Source organism: Chironomus tepperi, unplaced genomic scaffold (assembly GCF_022539635.2).
Source record: "Chironomus tepperi strain 1889 unplaced genomic scaffold, CSIRO-AGI_Ctep_v1 contig_309, whole genome shotgun sequence".
NCBI classification, from domain to species: Eukaryota; Metazoa; Arthropoda; class Insecta; order Diptera; family Chironomidae; genus Chironomus; species Chironomus tepperi.
Window position 1 is genome coordinate 3,477,386 of NW_027226431.1, and position 21,266 is coordinate 3,498,651.

The 21,266-nt window shown below is 34.2% G+C and overlaps 3 protein-coding genes across 5 annotated transcripts; 1 reads left to right on the forward strand and 2 right to left on the reverse strand.

Moving 5' to 3' along the window:
- Nucleotides 1-4,377: 4,377 nt before the first annotated feature.
- Nucleotides 4,378-4,925, reverse strand: LOC139092672 (neuropeptide-like protein 33). The gene has a single exon (XM_070643182.1). It carries the CDS (start codon nucleotides 4,812-4,814, stop codon nucleotides 4,503-4,505), a length of 312 nt encoding a protein of 103 aa, XP_070499283.1. The 5' UTR covers nucleotides 4,815-4,925; the 3' UTR covers nucleotides 4,378-4,502.
- A 7,202-nt stretch (nucleotides 4,926-12,127) lies between these two features.
- On the reverse strand, nucleotides 12,128-15,214 carry LOC139092717 (uncharacterized). Of its 3 annotated transcripts, none has more exons than XM_070643235.1 (13): nucleotides 14,990-15,214; nucleotides 14,691-14,840; nucleotides 14,563-14,631; nucleotides 14,378-14,449; nucleotides 14,242-14,315; nucleotides 14,095-14,158; nucleotides 13,862-14,029; nucleotides 13,740-13,805; nucleotides 13,483-13,674; nucleotides 13,331-13,396; nucleotides 13,013-13,267; nucleotides 12,356-12,946; nucleotides 12,128-12,297 (listed from the first exon to the last, which is right to left on the reverse strand). In XM_070643235.1, the coding sequence occupies exons 1-13, from the start codon at nucleotides 15,156-15,158 to the stop codon at nucleotides 12,233-12,235; spliced, it is 2,001 nt and encodes a 666-aa protein (XP_070499336.1). In that variant the 5' UTR covers nucleotides 15,159-15,214; the 3' UTR covers nucleotides 12,128-12,232. The 3 variants fall into 3 exon arrangements, with proteins under 3 accessions (XP_070499336.1, XP_070499337.1, XP_070499334.1); XM_070643236.1 differs by having other exon boundaries at nucleotides 13,594-13,674; nucleotides 14,095-14,160; nucleotides 14,220-14,315; XM_070643233.1 differs by having other exon boundaries at nucleotides 14,095-14,160; nucleotides 14,220-14,315.
- Nucleotides 15,215-18,907: 3,693 nt separating this feature from the next.
- On the forward strand, nucleotides 18,908-20,592 carry LOC139092630 (girdin-like). The gene is made up of 2 exons (XM_070643107.1): nucleotides 18,908-18,994; nucleotides 19,058-20,592. The coding sequence occupies exons 1-2, from the start codon at nucleotides 18,978-18,980 to the stop codon at nucleotides 20,334-20,336; spliced, it is 1,296 nt and encodes a 431-aa protein (XP_070499208.1). The 5' UTR covers nucleotides 18,908-18,977; the 3' UTR covers nucleotides 20,337-20,592.
- Nucleotides 20,593-21,266: the final 674 nt, after the last annotated feature.

Here is a 21,266-nt window from a genome sequence, read left to right on the forward strand (position 1 = left end):
CAATGAAAAAGTCGGAAGTTTGTACTTTGTAGCAAAATTGAACCCCATCTACCTTTTATGCCATTTGGACGCTAAACGAAGACGAGTGCCATTTGATGTTAATAAAAGATGTTAAGCAGTATCTTAAAAGATCTGTGGCGGTGTCTTCTACATTTGTGTCGCTTTGGGATTCATCAATACTGAACTGAATAATTTTGTATGCCAAAGAATATTGAACTTAACAACTAAACCTGATTTTATTTGATAAATTGAAGAATGAAAATCTTTTCATTCTTTAATTGCCATTTAAATGTCTTGCAGGTGTCAAATTTAAAACTCTTGAAAATTCAACATCATTGAATAATTTTCACTAATTCGCAAGTTTCAAAAGAAATATTATTAGCACCTATAACCAGCATTGAATAAATTAAGACACAAATGAAATTTCTGTACAAATTAATATAATTTATTTAACACACTCAGGTAATAAAAATTCAGAAGGAAATCCTTAAATTCTATTGATGACAATGTAAAGACTAAAAATGATACATTTTATCTTCCAAAGCCGAATGATGAGCTTCCAGCATTAGCGTATGCATTGCTTGCACTACCACCAAATCCTGGGAATCCACCACCAAAACTTGATGATCCAGCACTAGCTTGTGCATTTGATCCACTGAATCCACCACCAAATCCACCTGGATGTCCACCAAATCCACCATATCCACCTGGATAGAATTGTGGAACTGCCAATGCAGCGGCAATCAATGCGAATAATACGATCAAAAGTTTCATTTTTATCTTGTGCTTTATGTCACTAAAATATGATTTTTTTACTAGACTCTTGTCTGTTCGACAACTTTAACTTAAGAAATGATAACTCAAACTGAATGCTGTGACAAAATAAGTAACTCAATTTATAGTGTTGGATAAGCGAACGACGAGCCCAAGAAAAAAAAAGTTGGAAAAACACAAAAATACACTATAATATTAGAATTAACTGGATTTTTTGTGGTATATCAGTTCCATCGCTACACGCATAATTTCCTTAGTATTAATGTTGAATGCACGATTGTATGAATGTCACTTAACCATAATACATTTATCTCTTCCTCTGTGAAAGTCCACTAACAAAAAAAAAACTTGTTTTTATCTCAGCATACCGGCTGTGCTTGGAAGTTGTTTTTTTTCTGTAGAATTTATTTAAATTCTCTTTAATTGATCCACGGGGAATTTTTTACAAATTTTAGAGTAAATATTTATCGGCCAAATCCAATTAATGAACTTCCAACATTTGTCAACGAATTACTGCTGCCAAAGCTGCCAAGTCCTTCACCACTACTAAAACTGGATCTTCCAGCATTTGCGAACGCATTGCTGCTGCCAAAGTTGTTAAAACCTGAAAATCCTCCACCACTATTGAAACTAGAGCTTTCAGAATTTGAGAAAGAGCTAGACGATCCAAATCATGGTGCTACAAAGACATATCCAACGGAATATCTACCAAATCCTCCGAAAAATGGCGCAGCAAATGCTGTTGTTATTAAAAATGCCAAAAATGCCAATAAAACTTTCATCTTTTGACACTTCAGTGAGAATTCAAAAGCAGCACTTGAAATTAACAACTAAGACTAAGTATCTAAAGCTTAAAATCCTCTAAATTCATAACAACCAACTCTAATGATCATCAAAAAAATATAATTTGAAAAAAGATTAAGTGCCGATCAAGTAAGAACTTAATAAACATCATTAAAGACATTCCTTATTCCGTTCTAAAATAAATTTTATTCTTCACGTGTTAAAAGACCATCAAGCAGCTTCTTTGTTTACCGAAAAAATCTCATTCATAAATTTGTTTTGATTCAGAATTAAGCAAGGACGCAAAAATTTGTAGTCCCACGAAGTCAATGTTCTTATGATTGTTCATTGTATCTTTTCTGGTTTTCCCCATCGTCATAAGTCTGATTTTTCTGTTAAGTAACCGAGTGATATTGTTAAATTTACATCCAACATAAATCTTTAGTGATTTTATTTTTTTTTTTTTTTTGCATTTAAAAAAAAGAAATTTTATGTTAATTCGTAAATAAACAACTTTCTTTAGGGCACATCCGATTGTGATGTAATTAAGTTTTGGCAAATTTTTAATATTTTATCTGCATGCATATTGTTTATGAGTGCAGTCACAAAATTGAACATGCTCAATTATATTGTGATCATAGGGACGCTCATTACTTAGGCGAGTATGGCTATTGTATGCTCCCTAACAGTCAAAGAGCACGCCTTCATGGTACATAAATACCACTATGGCACCAAAAGCAGACTCATTGCCTTTTATAGCTTTTTTAGATGGCAAAAGAGCGCGCGGACAGTTTAAGAACTTGAAATAGGGTGTTGATAGAGACAGTGTAGCATTTGGTATAGGCAATTGGTAAAGGGTATCTAGTGACAGAACCAGCTACAGACGCTAACTAAGAGAAGCCTTGGATTACAGTTGATCTGTACGGACAACAAAGTATGGCTAAAAAAGTAAGTATGCCGATTGTTTGTTAGGGTTTACGTCGATAGACATACAGAATAAATCCAAAAATTCCAACTTTTTGCAGACTAGAGTTCGTCTAAAATTTCTAAAATCTGTATGGAGGTACAGTTCAAAACTTCAAGCCTGGACACCTAAAATGCTAGAAATGCAGACCTGCGGCTCTTAACTGAACTCTACGTTCACGTAGAATGTTCTCGTATTTTCGACAATTTTTGTAGCAGCTGAAAATATGAGTAACATCTACAAAACCTGTTACAATGAACATCATTTCCGAATGTCTCCCGGAAAGCTGTAAATCGGATTTTGCTATCAGACGATTTATGTTTTTGCCAAGTTTTTGCGTAATTTTCAAAATTTACTCTGGAAGCTTAAGATTAATTGGTCATTTTAAGATATATATTATATGACTTTGCCTTGATATAAAGTTGTTTTGATGTGAAGTAAACTTGATATACATCATATGAATAAAAGTCAAAAACAATAATAATCAACATGAGTCATTCAAGCTTTATTTGATTGTGGAAAAAAAACATGCGATGAACTGACAAGAAATTGAATTTTTTGGAACTGGTAATTAGGATTCGGTGAAGAACAACAAGCCTGAATTTTGTTCAAGGCTATAAGTCTGAGTTTTTTTGTCTGAAGGTGTGCAGTTTTTTGACGAAGTCTACTTATAATCCCTTATAATTTGAGGCAAGTATTTTCAGAAGGTCATTACAGTCTGTAAAATTGGAACCATTGATTTTTGCTATAAAGCCTATTTATTTTTTAAAATTCAGATCTAAATTATCAATTAATACAACAACAATAATTTCAACTTTCAAGTTTGTTATTTCTATCTCAAAATAACTTTAATCTAAACACGTGACATTGCCGAAATTCATCTTAAAAATAACACCAAAATACAATATCAATCTAACGGAATTAAAACTACATTTTAAGACTACTAATTCTATTAAGGTGTAAATAAATAATTAATTAAAACATAAAAGATCAATTTCTTTCCAAATCTACATACAATAAGTATTCACATTGACATTGCAGGAATGTTCAAAATAAGCAAAGTCACGGTCACTTTGCAGCCAATATTTGCAGAACAACTTGAGAAATTTTCGGTGATTTTTTTAAATTGCAAATTTTTAATGGTAAATTTATTCCTGAAAATCCATAATATACTGTCTGGACTCTCCTACTTTCTGGACTTTCCAACTTTCTGAACTTTACAAATGTCAAAGAACACAGCAAAGTCTGAAATTCTCAGAAGTAAATTTTTTCCCGAGCTGCACAACACGGTGAATGGTTCGAATCAGTCAGCCGGAAAAATCAAATCTTTGTATCTAATCAGTTGACTAATGTTGCCAAGCTAACAGATAGTATTGTTCGGGTTTGTCTGTTAAATACTCGGTAAAAACTATTAAAGATGTTCTGGCCTAAGCAGACAAAAGACTGCTTTAAGAACAAAGTGATTGACAGAAAAGATTACAAGCATGCATGTTCAAGTAGTAAGTAAATATCAAGTGATCTGACAAATCTGACTTTCTGGACGGTAAAAGAACTCGTTGACGACGAAAAAACTGTCGAAAAGAAACTATCGATTGAGATACCGTTTTGCTAGGAACTGAAAATTGGCAAGTTGAAGCAAACGATAGAACCAACTTCATACGACACCTGTGGCGTGTCATGGATCACAGTTGGATCACGACCTGCTAAGTAAGTAAGTAAGTAAGTAAGCTCTCGAGAGCATACTCTTTGCCAGTTAGAGTTCGATACTTTTTCAGCAAATGAATTCACTTCGAACTAAAATCTTACACAGTAATTGCAAAGAACTTGATTAATAAAACACAGCAAATTTTCGATTAATCTTAAAAATAATTTATTGGAAGCCTTAAATCGTCAAATAAAAATAAATTATACTGGTGGTTCTTTGAATATCTTCAATATTAATGTGAATAACTTAAGATGAAGTAAATTAATCCATTTGTGTTTAACGTCCAAATCCAAACGATGAACTTCCAGCATTAGCATATGCATTGCTTCCTCCAAATCCGCCACCACCAAAGCTTGAAGCTCCAGCATTAGCAAATGAACTTGATCCACCGAATCCACCTCCGAAACCACCTGGATATCCACCGCCATAGCCTCCTGGATATCCACCTCCGTAACCACCATGTCCACCTCTATATCCTCCATATCCACCGCCGAAGCCTCCATATCCACCGCCGTAGCCTCTACGTCCATAATGAGGACTTGCCATTACAGCAGCAATTAATGCGAATATTAAAATCAAAAACTTCATCTTTTTTGCACTTTAGAACTTTTATTTCTTTACAGGACGCGAACTTCACAGCACAATCGATCAAATTCAAGTGTTATGCCCAACAGGTAGTTCGCCACAATATAAAGCAAAATGTATACTGTAACAATATATATTTGCCGTTGACTTTAAAAGAGTAAAATTCTTCAATTTATTACAAATATAGTCACAATATTACATATGAGTGTGTATGAGTATCATGTATTTTATTTATACTTTATAGTCACCAATCATCAGATTTTACAATGATTCTGCAAAATATTTTTTGTTTTCTTTTTGCTTTTGATTAGTTTAGTTTAAGAACGGAAGTAAAAAATTGATGAGAAATCCCAATGAGACATTGTCACTGTTTTTAAATTGGATCATGAAGTTCCGATGACTAGTTTAAATCATAGGAATTGATTGTATTACTATCTAGACACCCGAGCGACACAAATGAAGAAGGCTTCAACAGGGAATTTTAAGGGGTTTGAAAATCCTCCTTTACTTTTATCAAATGGAAGCAGCTTATTTTTGGCATTCATATGAGTGTTTTGCTGTGACTTTGTGGATAGCAGAAGATCATTTGAGCGTCCACAGAACTCATGGAAAGGAAACAGTCGGTTGAGACAGTACTGTATTCGAAAATTCTTAAATTTCTTAAAATAAACAAAAGCTTGTTATACTAGGTGCTTGGCTGGAATCAACAAGGGGAAAGGTGTCTTGGTGCATGCCAAAAGCAGAAACTTAGAACGGTAATGAAGGTATGCCAGTTAGATGTCAAAACTGAGAATTTGTACAAGCTTTGTGGCTCAGCAATCAATAAAATCAGACATGTAAAACCTTTATGTAGCAACTGTTGATCAATATAGCCAGCGAAGAGCTAGTTTTAGGCGACATGTATGAAACGCTTGATGGATAACTGTTGATCTGGATGGCCAGCGAGTAATCAATAATTGTCAAGATGCAGCTACCGATAAAGCTAGTTTTAGACAACATCTATGGGAGGTCGGATGGTAGGTCACGGATCACAATGAGATTGTAAGTGTGTCTGCCTAGTGAAGCCTATAAAGTTTCCGTCATGGAGCCTTCTTCATCTGCTTTGCTCGGGAGATGAGTTTTCAAGGTTAAATTCTCAAGAGAAATATATCACGGGAAATATAGAAAGGTGAATTACAATTCAGTCAAGAATCTCAACAAGTGAGCATCATCTAGGAAAAAAAATCTCATCTTCAAAGTGCGCACAGCATGTAATTAACAATATGTAAATGAGCTAAATCAATAAAATTAAGTTTGTAAACAAAAATGCAGGAACAAATCATTACATTATCAATTGGACCTTCAAAAATCTCCAATTGATTGTGAAATTTTTAGTCATCATTGGAGTTTCTTCTTATTTTTTTGTAAACAACTTCTTGAAGCTCATTATCATTAACAACTACAATCATGATTTTTTGAGCTGCTTCTTTGTGGTGATGTTTTGCCGCATTCATACTTTACTTCTCGTACAAACTCGAATTTATTTTTTTCAAAAAATTATTTAATGACGTCAATGTGAGGGAAATTTTGAATAAGCCGGTTTTTTGATGTTTCTTTTTACGTTTCATGCGACGTTCATGACGAAACCTTCATAATAGCTTTAGACCGCTACATAAATACTTCTAATAAGTGCGGAGTAAAACTTTATACTTATGCAGTTGGGAATTCCCAAGATTTTTTTTTTTATTTTCGGATTTCTTTGCTTTGTTGTTGATGGGGAAGGTCTGTGCCCGAGCTACACATGATAAAGTGTTCATGACGGAACTTTATAGACTCTGCTAAACTACTTTTATTAACATCGAATGGTAGCCGTCTATTTCTGATATCCATTTGGACGGGGTTCCATTTGGTACCCTAACAGGCACAGAGTATGCTTTCATGCTACAGAAAGATCACTACGGTACCTAAAACCGGCATCTTTGCCAGTTACTGATAGTGATAAAAGAGGTTTGCCGTAGCCTTATTCATTTATATCGCTCGGGGTTGAATGATTAGCATATGAATGTAAAGTCAATAATAAGTAAGATATTAACATGAACGAAGTTTGCATTTGAATATAAATCAAACAATAAAAGATTCATACCCGATCGGCACAAGATTGTCATGTCATCCAATAGGTGCCCATATCACACCCAAATGTCACTTCTTTTGCCATGAATATGTATAATGTTAACATGAATATTTCCAGTGAGACGCCTTATAGCATTCATTTGGATGCCTTGAATGACTTGTGCTGATCGGGATAGCTTGGTGATTTTTGATTTGAAAATGATGAATAAGACTTTTAATGTGTGATATTTTTAACATTTTATTAGTAATTGATTTGATTAAAAATTTACAGCCTCACAATTCTTTACGAGTATTTTTGAGCAAAATTAACTCATCCTTCCAGGTTAAACATCATTATATTCATAGTCCGTGTCTCGATAATCCACTATTATCTGACGCACTATTCCCGATACCACATAAATCAGGAAATTGCCTATGCTGTTACTAATAGCAGAGCCAATAGTTGAACCTAATGCACTTGAGCCTTGCTGACGTGTAACTGATCCAGTGCCTCGCTGACTACTCCAATTTGATTGCGGTCTAGCTAATGTTAAAGCAATTACTGCTAATAAAACTATTAGAAATTTCATTTTGTACTTAATAGGTATATTGGAATGAAACTGTAAATATTTAATGAGTTAGATATGAAGATAGCCCTCATATTTATAGCAAATTGATGGCATGAAATTTTTGACAGTTATGACATTAGCAAAACAGCATAATGGCTTTTTCCAGAGGTCACAGCTGGTTTTATCGGTTAAAACAATTTTTGTATTTTTTTGGCAGCATAAAGTCATCTAAAAACTATATTAGCTATTATAAGTGTTTTTCATACGAAATATTAGGATTCTGTCCCATGTTATCTACACTTTAAGGTATAATAGATAACAAGCTTGAAATAAAGCTGATTTTAAAGCTGAGTTTAGAGACTTATCATCTCTATTAGTTAATAAGCAAAAGTCCCTTGATAGCTAACTTAGCAAGGTGCAGATCACGAAAGTTGGTGTTAAACTTGAATTCCATTGTTCGAATCCCACCAACAACCTAGTGGTTTATCGGAAGTTTAGATACTTCAGCTTAAAGACCAGTTTAATGACATTTGTGGGAGGATGGATCACTATTGATCTATCTGTTCGATCAGCGAATTAAGAATCAACTTCAACCATATCGCCTTCGAGCTCAGGAATCAACAGTTTGAAAAAATCAGCATCTACCTCTGGCTTATTCAGAGGGGAAATAGAGTCATAAAATTTCGAAAAACTTGAAATTATTGAAAACAGGCCTAAGTGCATTTAAATGAAGAATTTTGCTAATACGTAAGAAAATGTTGTAACTTTAAAGTTGAAGACAAGGTGAAGGCGACCTTAGTTGACTTTAGAAAAAAAACAAAATCTTTAATTTTTCAAAAATTTTATTAAATACTGATACTTATTTACAATTTATAGCCACACACTCTTCAAGACTTAATTTAATATCATCTCTGGATGCTTTTTTTAACCTCCAAATCCAAATGATCCACTTCCAGCATTGGCTGATGCATGGCTTCCACTTCCGCCAAGACCAAATAATCCACCGCCTGTACTGAAACTTCCTGCATTAGCACTTGCATGTGATTGTGATCCACCGAATCCACCGCCTCCGAATGGTCGATGTCCATATCCACCATATTGTGGTCCAAATTGAGGTCCAGCGAATGCAAATCCAATTAAAGCCAACAACAGCACAAAGATTTTCATTTTGAATAGTTACAACTTAATATTCCGACTGAAAGTGTTAAGACTGAATGATTTGGAAATGAAGAAAGTTCGTGCTTTTATAGGAGATGCAAATTTTGTAAATTTGCAAATAAACGCAATAAAAAAAGAAAGAAAGCATAAAAAGACTACATATAGGGAGACATTAAATGCAAAAATTGACTTAAATGCTATCTTAATTTCATCAATAAATCTTCACAATTAATTGCCTTTCGATTTTTATTGAACATGCTGCATAAATTTGCCGAATTTTGGGATATGTTTGGTAAACTTTTTTCGAAGGATGCGCACCTTTAAGGCTGAAAATTCTGTTGTCTTAAGTTGTTCTAAAAATTGATTGGGGAAGATTAGATTTAGCTGCATTTTGAGATTTGAAATCATGAGATGCATCCACTGAGAAACACGATGCAAAAAAGTGTCATTTTTAGTCAAATTATAGCCGATTATTGCAAAACATATTTTTGTTTTCAAATAAAATACGTGTTAGAAGAATTTTCAGCATGTGAAATATCCAGAACCAAATAAGGAGCTATTCATTAATTAGGTAAAGTCAAAAATTGAGTTTTGACAGCCAATTCCTCACTCACCGTCCTAAAATCTATGTGCATGGACTAATTCGTATTATTCTGATAGAGGAATCCTTTCTCAATTAAGTTCCACACAGAATATCTAGAATATCTTCAATCACACAGTCTAACACAGCAATAAGTTCCAGGAATTCTTAAACCGACTTTGAATTTCAACTCAACCGCCTTTTAATGTCATGTAAATAAAAAAACTTAATTTAAGTATCAATACTGATTCGAAACAGAAATCACGAAAACTTGTTCCTTGTCAAGTCACGCGGTTTGATATCTTTAATATCTTTATGACGACATTTGCCCGAACCATAATTTTAAGATATTTTCAGTTTTTGATAATGAGGGGAATCACGATACAGCTATGATTCATAAGAGGAATGACTTTTAAATGTCAGTTAAGGTAAACAGCTTCTTAGAAGTATAAAATTCTAATACAGCATAAAATATTTACTATTTTGACTAATGCATTAAAGGTTAAAGTACAAAAGATAATAAGACAGTGACTTTATTTATCTCGCAAAGTTCATTGACCTCAAGACTTTCTCACAAAACTGAATGACATTAATAATATTGTATTTTCAAAAACACAATATGCATTTGGAATACGTCTGCAAGAGTTTTAATACTGAGATTCACTTATTTATAATTAAATTGCAGAGAGTTTGATGCGATGCTTAAAGTATTGTATACACAGTTGCATTAAAAATTAATAGGATATTTTCTGCTACTTTCTGCATGAACTGTGTGAATTTACAACCCACGATGGAAAATAGATTCGCAATAGAAGGAAATGATGTGCAAGCGAAAGTGAACAAATACATGGATCAGAGAAATTTGTCTGTTTAGAAATCCAAGATGAACAGGCAACTGTTTCTGACAAAAATCGAACATGTTTTATAAGCCTTGCCATCCTTAGCCTGAATGTGGGACTGTTAAAGTTCAGACAAAGTGCTTTGAATAGGCTTTTGATCTATCCATTTGGTGTACTTTTTCCGGCAAATAACTCGGGATCAGTTTCAGGTTAGTTTTGGAGTCAGAATTCAGCTTTCCCAAGCTTGAAGGGATCCGACAGATCTCCTGTCAACTTGCTTACATTGTCATAGTTGTCCAAAACCTGCTCATGCTTGAGAACATAAGTTTCAGTTCCAATCAGAACATTAGTACATGTGAGTCTTTCCTAATTCATAGGATTCGATAATGGACAAGAGAACAATTGTTTCTACCTAGCCTCGAACCGATGATCACTTAATCGAATCACAATAATTAGGTACCACAGTATTAAACCATTCCGCCACCGAGCCACTCTAACTCACTGATCAATCTGTTAATTATGTATATAAAATAAGATTTTTACAACTTTAAATAAATAATTTCCAAGAATTCAAAACCGTCCACATAAAAGTCAATCATATGGTTTCTATTTCCAACAGTCCATAAAAAATAAAACTTTAATGTCTATGCAAATATTTATTTAAGTATCTTAAGTTCAATGAATCTATAAAGTTCATCCATTTTATTAAGTGTTGATAATAAATTGAGTGTATCTAATTCATTATCCAATGCAATTAAAATCTTATTGTTGTTCTTTCCGATTAAACTTAACAATGAGCACGTGAAACGATTATCTTTAAACTTTCAGTCGTGCTTGCAATTGATTTAGCTTTTATTTACATTAAGATTGGTTGATGGATGATGTAATTAACTTTAAATCAATATTAACGCTGGGTTATTAAATAAGAAGTCATGACTTGACAAATTGTCTAAAGCAAGCAATAGCTTTATCTGGAATCTCGAACTTCTTCACTGAAATAAAGCTTATAATAAATAAAATCAAGTTTAAAGCTCAATTCCAACGATCATTTCAAAATTAAGTTAAGTAAGCTTGATTGGATTAGTAAATTAAAGTTTGATAACAAGCGCTTTTAAGCTGCTCAAAATTAATAACGTTTGAGTATTTGTGTTGGTTTTTGAATCTTCATTTGTACCTTTTAATTCTCAAAATAAATTCGCTTAGCATGTAATTGACATGAACGATCAACACACATATAAAGCAAGATACGAACGGTATTAAAAAACAAAGTAGGAGGAATAGGTCATACGAGTTCGAAATGAACTCTAAACGTCTAAAGCTTCCGAATTTAGCCATGTGCCACCCGAAAAGATATTCAGTATAATATTGACTGTAATTTCAAAATGAAAGGATGATTCGAAGTGACTCGGTGGCGGAATAATTTAGTAATTAGTTTGATCCATAATTATTGTGATGCCGACCAAGCGGTCATGGGTTCTAGACTCGACAGGAGAAACTTTTACTCGACCTTTTTCGCTCCTTATGTAGTAGAAATGCGGATTACATTTAAAGCCTTCTTTTCTAGACGACAGGCAATAATTTCATGAAACGAGCGTTTATGATCCCACTGTAATTTGTAGCTCTAGGTTTGATCGGGATATTGGAAATCTGGCGAATTCTCACTCGTTCAACTATCTATAGCAATGAAACACATATAAACACGCGCAGCTTATGGATCTTAAAGTCTGAGCAGCAAATGTTTGTATAAATTGTTATTCATCTGAGTGCAGAGGTCTGGCGCCACCTCTCACTTGGTAAACAACTATTCGTCGTGAATCGCTCTAGCGCAACTTTGGATCTCAATGATCGGCAGAATTAAAATCCACAAAAAATACAATGTAAGCTCAAACAAAAGCTCAATACAAGCACTCAACTAACTCATCTTCACTAATCTCCTTGAAATATTATTTTCTCAATCGCATTTGATTCTTTTATGATCACTTTCGTCAATTCTTTTTTTCCAAATTATATTCTTGAGTATACTTATGCAATAGGTCATCCAAAGTCATTTTTTTAGCATGATAATTAACGACTATTCATCAGTTATTTTTAGATTTGAAAAGATTTAATTTATTCATTTTAAAATAAATGATCTATCACATATATGTAAACTTATAGATTAAACTTTGCACTCCTAATATTATGAGTTTATTTTCCATAGCTTCCACCGCCGCTAGAGTGACCGCCAGCAGATGCTCCACCATGACTTGATCCTGAGATTATGAATTTTATTAAAATTAGATTTTTAATACAAAAATAACTTGAAATTACCTCCATGTCCACCTCCATGGCCACCTCCGAAACCGCCTGACAATGAACTAGTTCCTGCACTTGCACCAGCACCAGCTGAACTCAAACCACCTCCGATTCCTCCATGGCCACCTGATAATGAGCTTGTTCCTGCACTAGCACTTGCACCTGATGAGCTTCCGCCAAATCCAAATCCTCCACCATTTGTCAATGAGCTTGAACCAGCATTTGCGCTTGCTCCTGATGAACTAAGTCCTCCTGAGTGGCCTAAACCGCCTAAACCAAAAGCACCACCACTTGACAATGAACTTGAACCGGCATTAGCGCTAGATCCTGATGCTCCGAATCCGGGTCCTCCAAAACCTCCTAAACCAAATCCGCCGCCACTTGATAATGAGCTAGCTCCTGCATTTGCACCAGATGAACCAAATCCGCCGCCAAATGGAACGATTCCACCAATATGGCCAAATCCAAATCCAGGCATACCGAAGCCCATATGTTGACCTCCAAAGCCTCCTGTATGTCCGAGACCACCAAATCCAAAACCACCTGTTTGTCCAAAACCTCCTGAAGATGAGCCTGCGGATGAACCAGCTGTCGAGCCAGCACCTCCTAAACATCATACAACAATAAATACTGCTTAGTAAATTTCAAAATGACAGAAAAAAATAAATTTACCAAATCCGCCTGCATGGCCTCCACCAATTCCACCACCATGTGCAATTCCACCGCCATGTCCTAATCCTCCAGCACTACCTCCTGAAGTAATTGATGATGTTTGTGCACCAGCGCTTGAACCTGAGCCAGAAATACCGCCGCCTGGAGCAACTGGACCAATTCCGGCGTGTCCACCTCCATGTCCAATATCAATACCACCACCATGACCAGCAGAGCCACCATGACCGATTCCAATATCATGTCCGATTCCTCCTCCTTTAAAATCATTTGAATATTTAATTATTTTTAATTTATTGTATTTTTAATATGAATGCTTACCTGAGACAATTGAGGATGTTCCTGCACCAGCTTGTGATCCTGAACCAGAAATTCCACCTCCATGTCCTATAAGCAAAATTGTAATTTAATATTTTAAAAGAATAAAGGATTTAAATCTACAGAAGAGGCATTCCAAATCTAATTATTTTTACCAATACCACCACCAATTCCACCTCCATGTCCATGTTCATGTCCATGTCCATATCCATGCCCATGTTCATGTCCATGTCCATGACCACCTCCATGACCATGTCCATGCCCACCTCCATGTCCAATTTCATGTCCACCTCCATGGCCAATTGAACCACCATGGCCTCCTCCGATTCCACCTCCAATTCCTCCGCCTTAAAGTTCGTTGAAAATTATATCAATTATTTTGGATATAAAATCTTTGGATATAAATGCATACCTGTGGTCAATGAAGATGTTCCAGCGGCTGCATTAGATCCAGAGCCTGAGATTCCACCACCATGTCCTAATTAATGAAGAAATTATTAATATTTAAAATATGTTAAGTATGTAATGCTTTACCAATGCCGCCTCCAATTCCAGCACCATGACCACCTCCAATTCCAGCGCCATGACCACCTCCGATACCAGCGCCATGACCACCGCCAATTCCGGCGCCATGACCACCTCCGATTGAGCCACCTCCAATTGATCCACCTCCATGGCCTAATCCGCCCCCAATTCCACCGCCTAAAAAGTCATTGAAAATATATTTAGATTTTTTGGGACATAAAAGCATTTTCATAAATGCATACCTGAGGTAATTGAGGATGTTCCAGCAGCTGCATTGGATCCAGAACCAGATAGTCCACCACCATGTCCTGATAAGAATAAAAAATGATTTAATAAAATATTTAAAAAAAAATAAATATATTTTTACCAATGCCAGCTCCATGACCGCCTCCAATGCCAGCTCCATGACCGCCTCCAATACCGGCGCCATGACCGCCTCCAATTCCACCTCCAATACCACCTCCTAAAAATTTATTTAAAAATAATAAATAAACATTTTTGATGTCAAATTTATTCGTTATTTACCTGAGGAGAATGAGGAAGTTCCAGCAGCAGCATTTGATCCGGAGCCTGAAAATCCGGATCCACCACCATGTCCTGAAAGGATGAAAAATTGTTTTAAATAAATTATATTAATTAGGTAATAAAAATAAATTAAAAAATCATAAAAATTCTAAATTTAAAAAAAGGCAATAAAAAAATATTTTTACCAATGCCGCCACCTCCAATTCCATGATCAAGTGATCCGCCATGGCCTATTCCTCCACCAATTCCGCCTCCTTTAAAAATTTAAATAAATTTAAATTAAAAATTTTAAAAAATTATTTTAAAAATTTACCTGATGAAAGTGAGCTAGTTTGAGCACCTGCTTGTGATCCTGATGCTGAGCCACCAAATCCACCGTGGCCAGCACCACCGCTAAAACCTCCAGCTGAACCATGTGAACCAGCACCTCCATGGCCACCGCCTCCATAGCCTCCTTTACCACCTTTAAATAATTACATAATGGAAGTCCGATGAATTTAAATTCAAAATTTAATAATTTCACATTTTAAATAAAGGAACTTGATTAAAAGTGTAGATTTAATCAGAAAAATTAATTAATTTAATTTAGAAATGTTTTTCATCATTTATTACCACTACTTAATGAACTAGCTCCTGCATTTGCACTTGAACCCGATCCACCAAAATGTCCTGCTGGCTCAATGCCAATAACACCGCCGCCACCACCACCTCCTAGTTTCGATCCATAAGGGACAGCACTTAACAAACCAAATATAGCACTCAACACTATAAATATTCTCATCTTATTAAATATGATCTTCACTTAACTGTTGGTAAAAATACAATGATTCGGGACTACTTGAGTGCTAATGCTTTATATACTAAAAAAAGAACAAGTAAAGTTGTTATTCTCCCAAATCGTCTCAGTAACAAAAAGAAAAGAAAAAAAAAATTCAAAAACGAGATTCAAAGCAATAATAAAAAAAAATATTTGCAAGGAACAAAGCAACAACAATTTTAAGTAAAGCATAATCTTATACCGCATCACTCAGAATCAAAACGTGAAAATAAGTATAAAAATAGAGCGTCGCTTTACTCATTTGTGCAAGTTTTAAAAGCTGATAAGAGAAGTGACTTTCTAGAATCTAGTAGAATTACTACCTATAACAAGCTTATTGATACACACAATTAAAGACGTAATTATGTGTGCAAAATGCAAAATTAATCATGTGCCAAAGTCAAACATTCTTTAAAAAAAATTAAACAAATTGCGATTTGTATAAAATCCTAATAAAGTTTAGATTGTGAAAGAGTATGACAATAAAAAATTGTGAGATTAAGTCATTGAAAATATTGTTTTTAAAGCTTTGCTTGATTCCAGTTTCATTTTGCACTGATAAGAAATAACAAGAAATTTTCAAAAAATAAACATAAAGTTTTTGGAAAGTCCCAAGGAAATTGGAGCTTAAAAAAATCACCAACAAATTGTATGATTTACTGGATGGTGCCTGAAAGTACTGGTGTGATAATATGCAGCTGTCAAGTACACAGTCGGGTCAATCAACTAGACATTAGCTTGCCTTTAAAGAATTTTTGTCCAGTAAGTGCATCAATAGACTTCTAAGACAATTAGGTTGATTCCATCTATAGCTAACAAATATGAATGTCTTCAAAGAATCAAAAAGTATTTCCGTTTCTTGCTAAAATCGATAAAAATGTAGAAATCGGGGAAAAATCCAAATGACACTTACTAACAGCTTTTATATCTGCAGTTGAGTTGGAAATGTCCAAAATAAAGACGCTTTGCAGCAAATCTATTTCTTGTCATTATACGGGTTGGAATCAGTCTTTAATGCATTTTCAAATCTTTTAGAGATTTTGACATCAACTGGATATACCAAGATATCAACTAATAAGCTTCCACTCAAAAATAGCGGCTTGTTAACGACTGTGCTGCATCATTTGACATAATTATTTGAAAATATTTGGATTATTAGGCAACGTTGGATTAAAAAATGGACAGTCAACTTGAAATGTAGCTACAAGTTAACCGATACAAGTTAAGCCAATATGTCCATTTTGCTTTTACTCTGATCTGCATGACAATGCAACAACCTGGATTTTTGGCAATGACTTCCCTTGGATTGAGCCCGGGTCATTAACGGATCGACTAACCACTTGAAGCTTTTTGTCAATCAACAACTAAAGTCCATGTATTGTCTACTTAAAGAATGGACATACTTTCATATAAATTACTCACTTACTCGAAAGACATGCTTTGATTACGCCCTGGACATACAGCTTCCATCTGATTCTATTGCTTAACTGTTAAATTTCTACTTACTTATTCTGTTAGAACTGTCTATGCCATGTTGCTTTCATATTACAGTAATTCCAGTAAGTTTTCAATACAAACAATATATACAGCTAATGTGACCCAAAACTGCCTGAAAACATGAAAATCCAAGAAATCTACTCATCATGCCTCATAATTCAATTCAAGATCCCAACCCTGCGAATATCATCAATTTGCAAGAAATTCTGTGAAAAAAAGTTAAACTATTGTTAGAAGTTTAAAGCCGGTGATTTTTTAAAGAAATTCTCGCAAATCAAAAATAAGCACGTGAATGCAAAATTCTAAAAATATATCCAACAAAGAGTAATTTTAGTCATCGACAGTCAATTACAACACCGGTTTTGTATTTTATACATTCGGAAATATCCAAATTCTTAGAATGTTATGTTTCATATTTGTTGTGTTTTTGTTGCTGGAGAATCGATGGAAGCAATTAAACCTGTACTTACTTTCGTTTCAAAAACATAAAAACATAACAAATGATGATGAATACGTAAAATATCCAAAAACAAGTTATTCGATGTGCTTGAACAAAAAAAAAAATCTTTAATCATCATAGGGGTTCATTAGTTAATGATGTCACATATTTAATGGATTCTATAACTTTGTGACACTTGGCAAGTGAGTAGCAACACATGAAGCAAATCAAAGTGAACCAGAGTTGCTATGACAGGTACCTGTTACAGGTAGAGGTGACAGGTTCTGTCCAAAAGTGATTTGTCAGAGGACTTCTTTGGCCTGTTACCTGTTGACAGGTTGGTTCTTCTTTGTCACATGTATCGCCTGCTTGTCACAGGCCTGACCTGTCACATGTGCCGCCTGTCACGTGTGTTCCCTGTCACATGTGTCATCTGTCACAGATGATGGAATATCGACGGATTAAATCTGCATGTCACAGGTGCGACCTGTCACAGATGATGGCCATATCACGACCTGTGACAGATTGACTGTTTTTGTTGACATATCACAAATTTACCACTCTGAGATAAACATCATTTACGAATGACCCCATACCTAAATATTCTATTCTTGTTCATATATAAGAATCAATCAATGTCGAAAGTTTTCAATATTCTCTTCTTGTTCTGCTTTAATTTTTTTTTTTTTCGTAAAAACTCTTCTTCCATTGTTTAATAATTCATGTTTCATGAGTGAATAAACATTGAGGAACCGGCATTAATACGAGAGAATGTTGATGAAAGCAGAATTCATAGCTTACTGCTTATAAAATAAAATATAAAAGTTGTCAGTATTCTCTTAAATAATAATTCTATTCTCATGGCTCGCAAAAGCTCTGTCAATGTCATGATTGTACTGAATATTTCTCTGTTTGTGATGCTGTAAAGTACATAAGGTAATTTAATTCTCATCCTTTTTCTCCTCTCTCTCACTTACTTCCTTATTTCAACTTCTTCTTCATCTTCATCTCTTTCACACAAAGGCGAGAATAAATTGGATCTGATTTTATATGCAGTCATGCAACATATTTCATGTAAAGTATCTGGAGAAAGAAGCAAAATAAAGAGATGAAAAATTCAACAAGATCCCATGTAAGGATTCTGTCATAAACTTAAGAAAATGGCTGAGATTGCAGCAGCCAGACTTGTCAGACTTGCCCTTTCCCCTGAAATCGAGTGTCACAAAGTCTTTAAATCTTGTAAATTCTAAATTTATAATGAATTTTACATTTCAGTGCAAAATGTAAACAAATTTTTGCGGGAAATTTTTGAAATTTTCAAATCCGTTAAAAAGTTTAAATTTCAGAAAACCGTTATTTCAAAAAGTACTTAGATCTTACTGGATCTTGTACTTTTGGTCTAATCGTTTCCAAGATCTTACTGGATCTTGTTTTTCAGATCAGAAGTGCCCTGGATCCTGCTGGATCTTATTTTTCTGGTCTAAAAGTGACCTGGATCTTGTTTTCTAGGTACTAGGAAAGTGACCTGGATCTTACTGGATCTTGTTTTTTAGTTTGAAAGTCTCCTTGATCTTGTTTTTTAGTTATGGAAGTGACCTGGATCTTACTGGATCTTGTTTTTTATGTCGGAAACTGATATCTGTTAATCAATTACTGATCGCTGTGTGAAAAATGCGCTTAAGTCCTTCGATCAATATCAAGAGAACTTTTGTTACTTTTTTTTAATTATTCAAATTATCAGTTGTTGTTTTTGAAATAATTAGATGCTCAAAAATCAAATTTAAGTCATTTAATCGTGAACTTTAGTCGGTTTAAGACACAAAATCTATTTCTGTAAGCCATCCAAAATGATTAAAAATTTCTGGTGAGGTTAATTTTAGAACTCTAAAATTAAATCGATGACCTAATTCCTTTTTTATTTATTAAGTGTTTTCCTTTGTATCTTGATGACTTGTTGTGGTTCACTATGGTCAACAACAATCGAATGTAAATTTAATTTTATTTATGTTCATCGTGTGGGTTCCAGTGTTTATCGATGCTTAGTTCAAAATGATCCAAACATCACAACCAAAGAATCAGCACAGATAACATCTGTTGTTGGAATTCATAACAATTCAAAAGTAAATGATGACGTGATTGCATTTGATGTTGAAGAAAAAACAATTAATTTTTTTCCACAAGGACTGGAAGTTTTCTTTAAAAATCTTAAAGCTATTCATATATATAGATCTGGATTAAAAGAAATTCATAAGAATGACTTAAAGCCTTTCCCAAAATTGGTTAATTTTTATGTGACTCGTAACGTTATTGAAGTGATAGAAGAAGGACTTTTTGACTATAATTTAGAGTTGGAAGTTATTGGAATTCACGAATCAAAAATTATTCATATAGATCCTAATGTCTTAGATCACTTAGATAAGCTAAACAGTTGTGCATTCTATGAAACACCATGCGTTAAGCAAAATGTCCAGGACTCAAGAGAAAGAGTCAAAAAATTCATTCAGATAGTCAAGAAGAACTGCGCAAATGTTGAGTTCCTTAACTTAAATACGCAATTTAAAAAGTTAGAAAATGATTCAAAAACATTGAGTTTGGATTTATTTGGCGCAAAATTGAGCAACTTTGAGGAAGCTTTAAAAAAGTCTAAATTCTCAAATCACTCTTCATTTTTGGAAAGAATTGAAACTTTCAAAATGTCCAAGTCTGATCAAAAACCAAAATCTGAAACTAATTTGACATTGTTGACTTCCTCAGTTCCCTCAATTGATGCAAATGAAACAAATATTTCTCAAAACTGTTCAAATTGCTGTCAAATGGACTTAGTTTTAAAAACAATAAGTAACTTGACGAATTTGTATAACAACTTGAAAATGCCACAAGATGAAATTGAAAAATCACTTAAAAATTTAAAAGGTTCCATTGAAAAATTAGAGTTGTCAACCTCAAAAAATGGCAGTTCTGATGAAACCTATTCGATTTTTGATGAAAAATTTGACAATATCGAGGAAACTTTAAGCAATTCTTTGAGTAAGAATACCAGAAAACTTGAGGAAGTTCAAAAGGAAATTGAGATTTCTCGCTATAGAACTTTAGTTTCCATTGATGCAAAAATTAAACTCATTGAGCAGCGTGTAGTTGATAAAGTTGAAAAGATAATGAATGAAAAGTTAGGAAAAATTATGAAAGCTCTAAATATTGAATCCTAACTTCCCGAGTGACACAAATGAATAAGACTCCACCACAGTTTCTTTAAGGTTCTGCATCAGTCCTCTTATTAACACCAAATGGATGTAGATAGTCCATATGGCTGTAGGCCTTCAAAATTCGATGACGGAGCCTTCTTCATTTGTGTCGCTGGGACAAAAAGATGCGGTATGGCTTGGGCGTCAAGTCTGCATCACGCTGGCTAGCTATCCTACTTATTGATTTATTGATGTAAAGTATATGTGTACGATGAAGCTTTAAATCCACAGGCCAGAACACCCACGCAAATTTTTTAACCACCGAAAATGAAAATCACGGGTTTCCAGAAACACCACTTGAATGTATGTGGTGGTTCTGGATCTTACTGAATTTCATAAACACCACATGTATCAAGTTGGATAAAATCACACGTGTGATTTTAAACATCGGATACATTTGTACGTGGTGTTTCTGAAATCACGTGTAATCAATTACCCACAAAATGCGTTTGTGTGATTTGGGAATTAATGTAATTCTTCATGAAGTCCTTCAAATTTCAATACAAAATTTCATTGAGGATTTTAAAGTTTTTCTTTAAAATAATTTTTATTTTTAGATTTTGAGAAAAAAATTAGAAATTCAATTTTTGTTTATTAGAATATTGTGATGAGCCTCTAAAGTCGAAATTGTAAGCATACATCATTTAATTCAGTAAGGAAGCCCTTTGAAAAAGTTTGGGTGGATAAGTCACACTCTTCAAAATACTAGGAAAGCTGTAAGTGGGACCAAAACACAAAATGTTTACCACGAATTACTGGTGCACAAGGCAAAAAGGCTCTGAAACTCTAAAATGAAATACCGCGTTATTTGTATGAGTATGGCGGTATTCGTATTTGTATGGATGTTCTATCCTAACCTGGTGCTTACTTCCAGTAATACGTGAATATGAATTA

What these genes read in the sequence shown, in the direction of transcription:
- LOC139092717 (XM_070643233.1), bottom strand. Translation starts at nt 15,158, where the DNA reads ATGAGAATATTTATAGTGTTGAGTGCTATATTTGGTTTGTTAAGTGCT. An exon ending in AACTTCCTCATTCTCCTCAG is followed by an intron (nt 14,316 to 14,377) that starts GTAAATAACGAA and finishes ATAAATTTTTAG; the next exon opens with GAGGTGGTATTGGAGGTGGA. An exon ending in AACATCCTCAATTACCTCAG is followed by an intron (nt 14,030 to 14,094) that starts GTATGCATTTAT and finishes ATGACTTTTTAG; the next exon opens with GCGGTGGAATTGGGGGCGGA.
- LOC139092672 (XM_070643182.1), bottom strand. Translation starts at nt 4,814, where the DNA reads ATGAAGTTTTTGATTTTAATATTCGCATTAATTGCTGCTGTAATGGCA.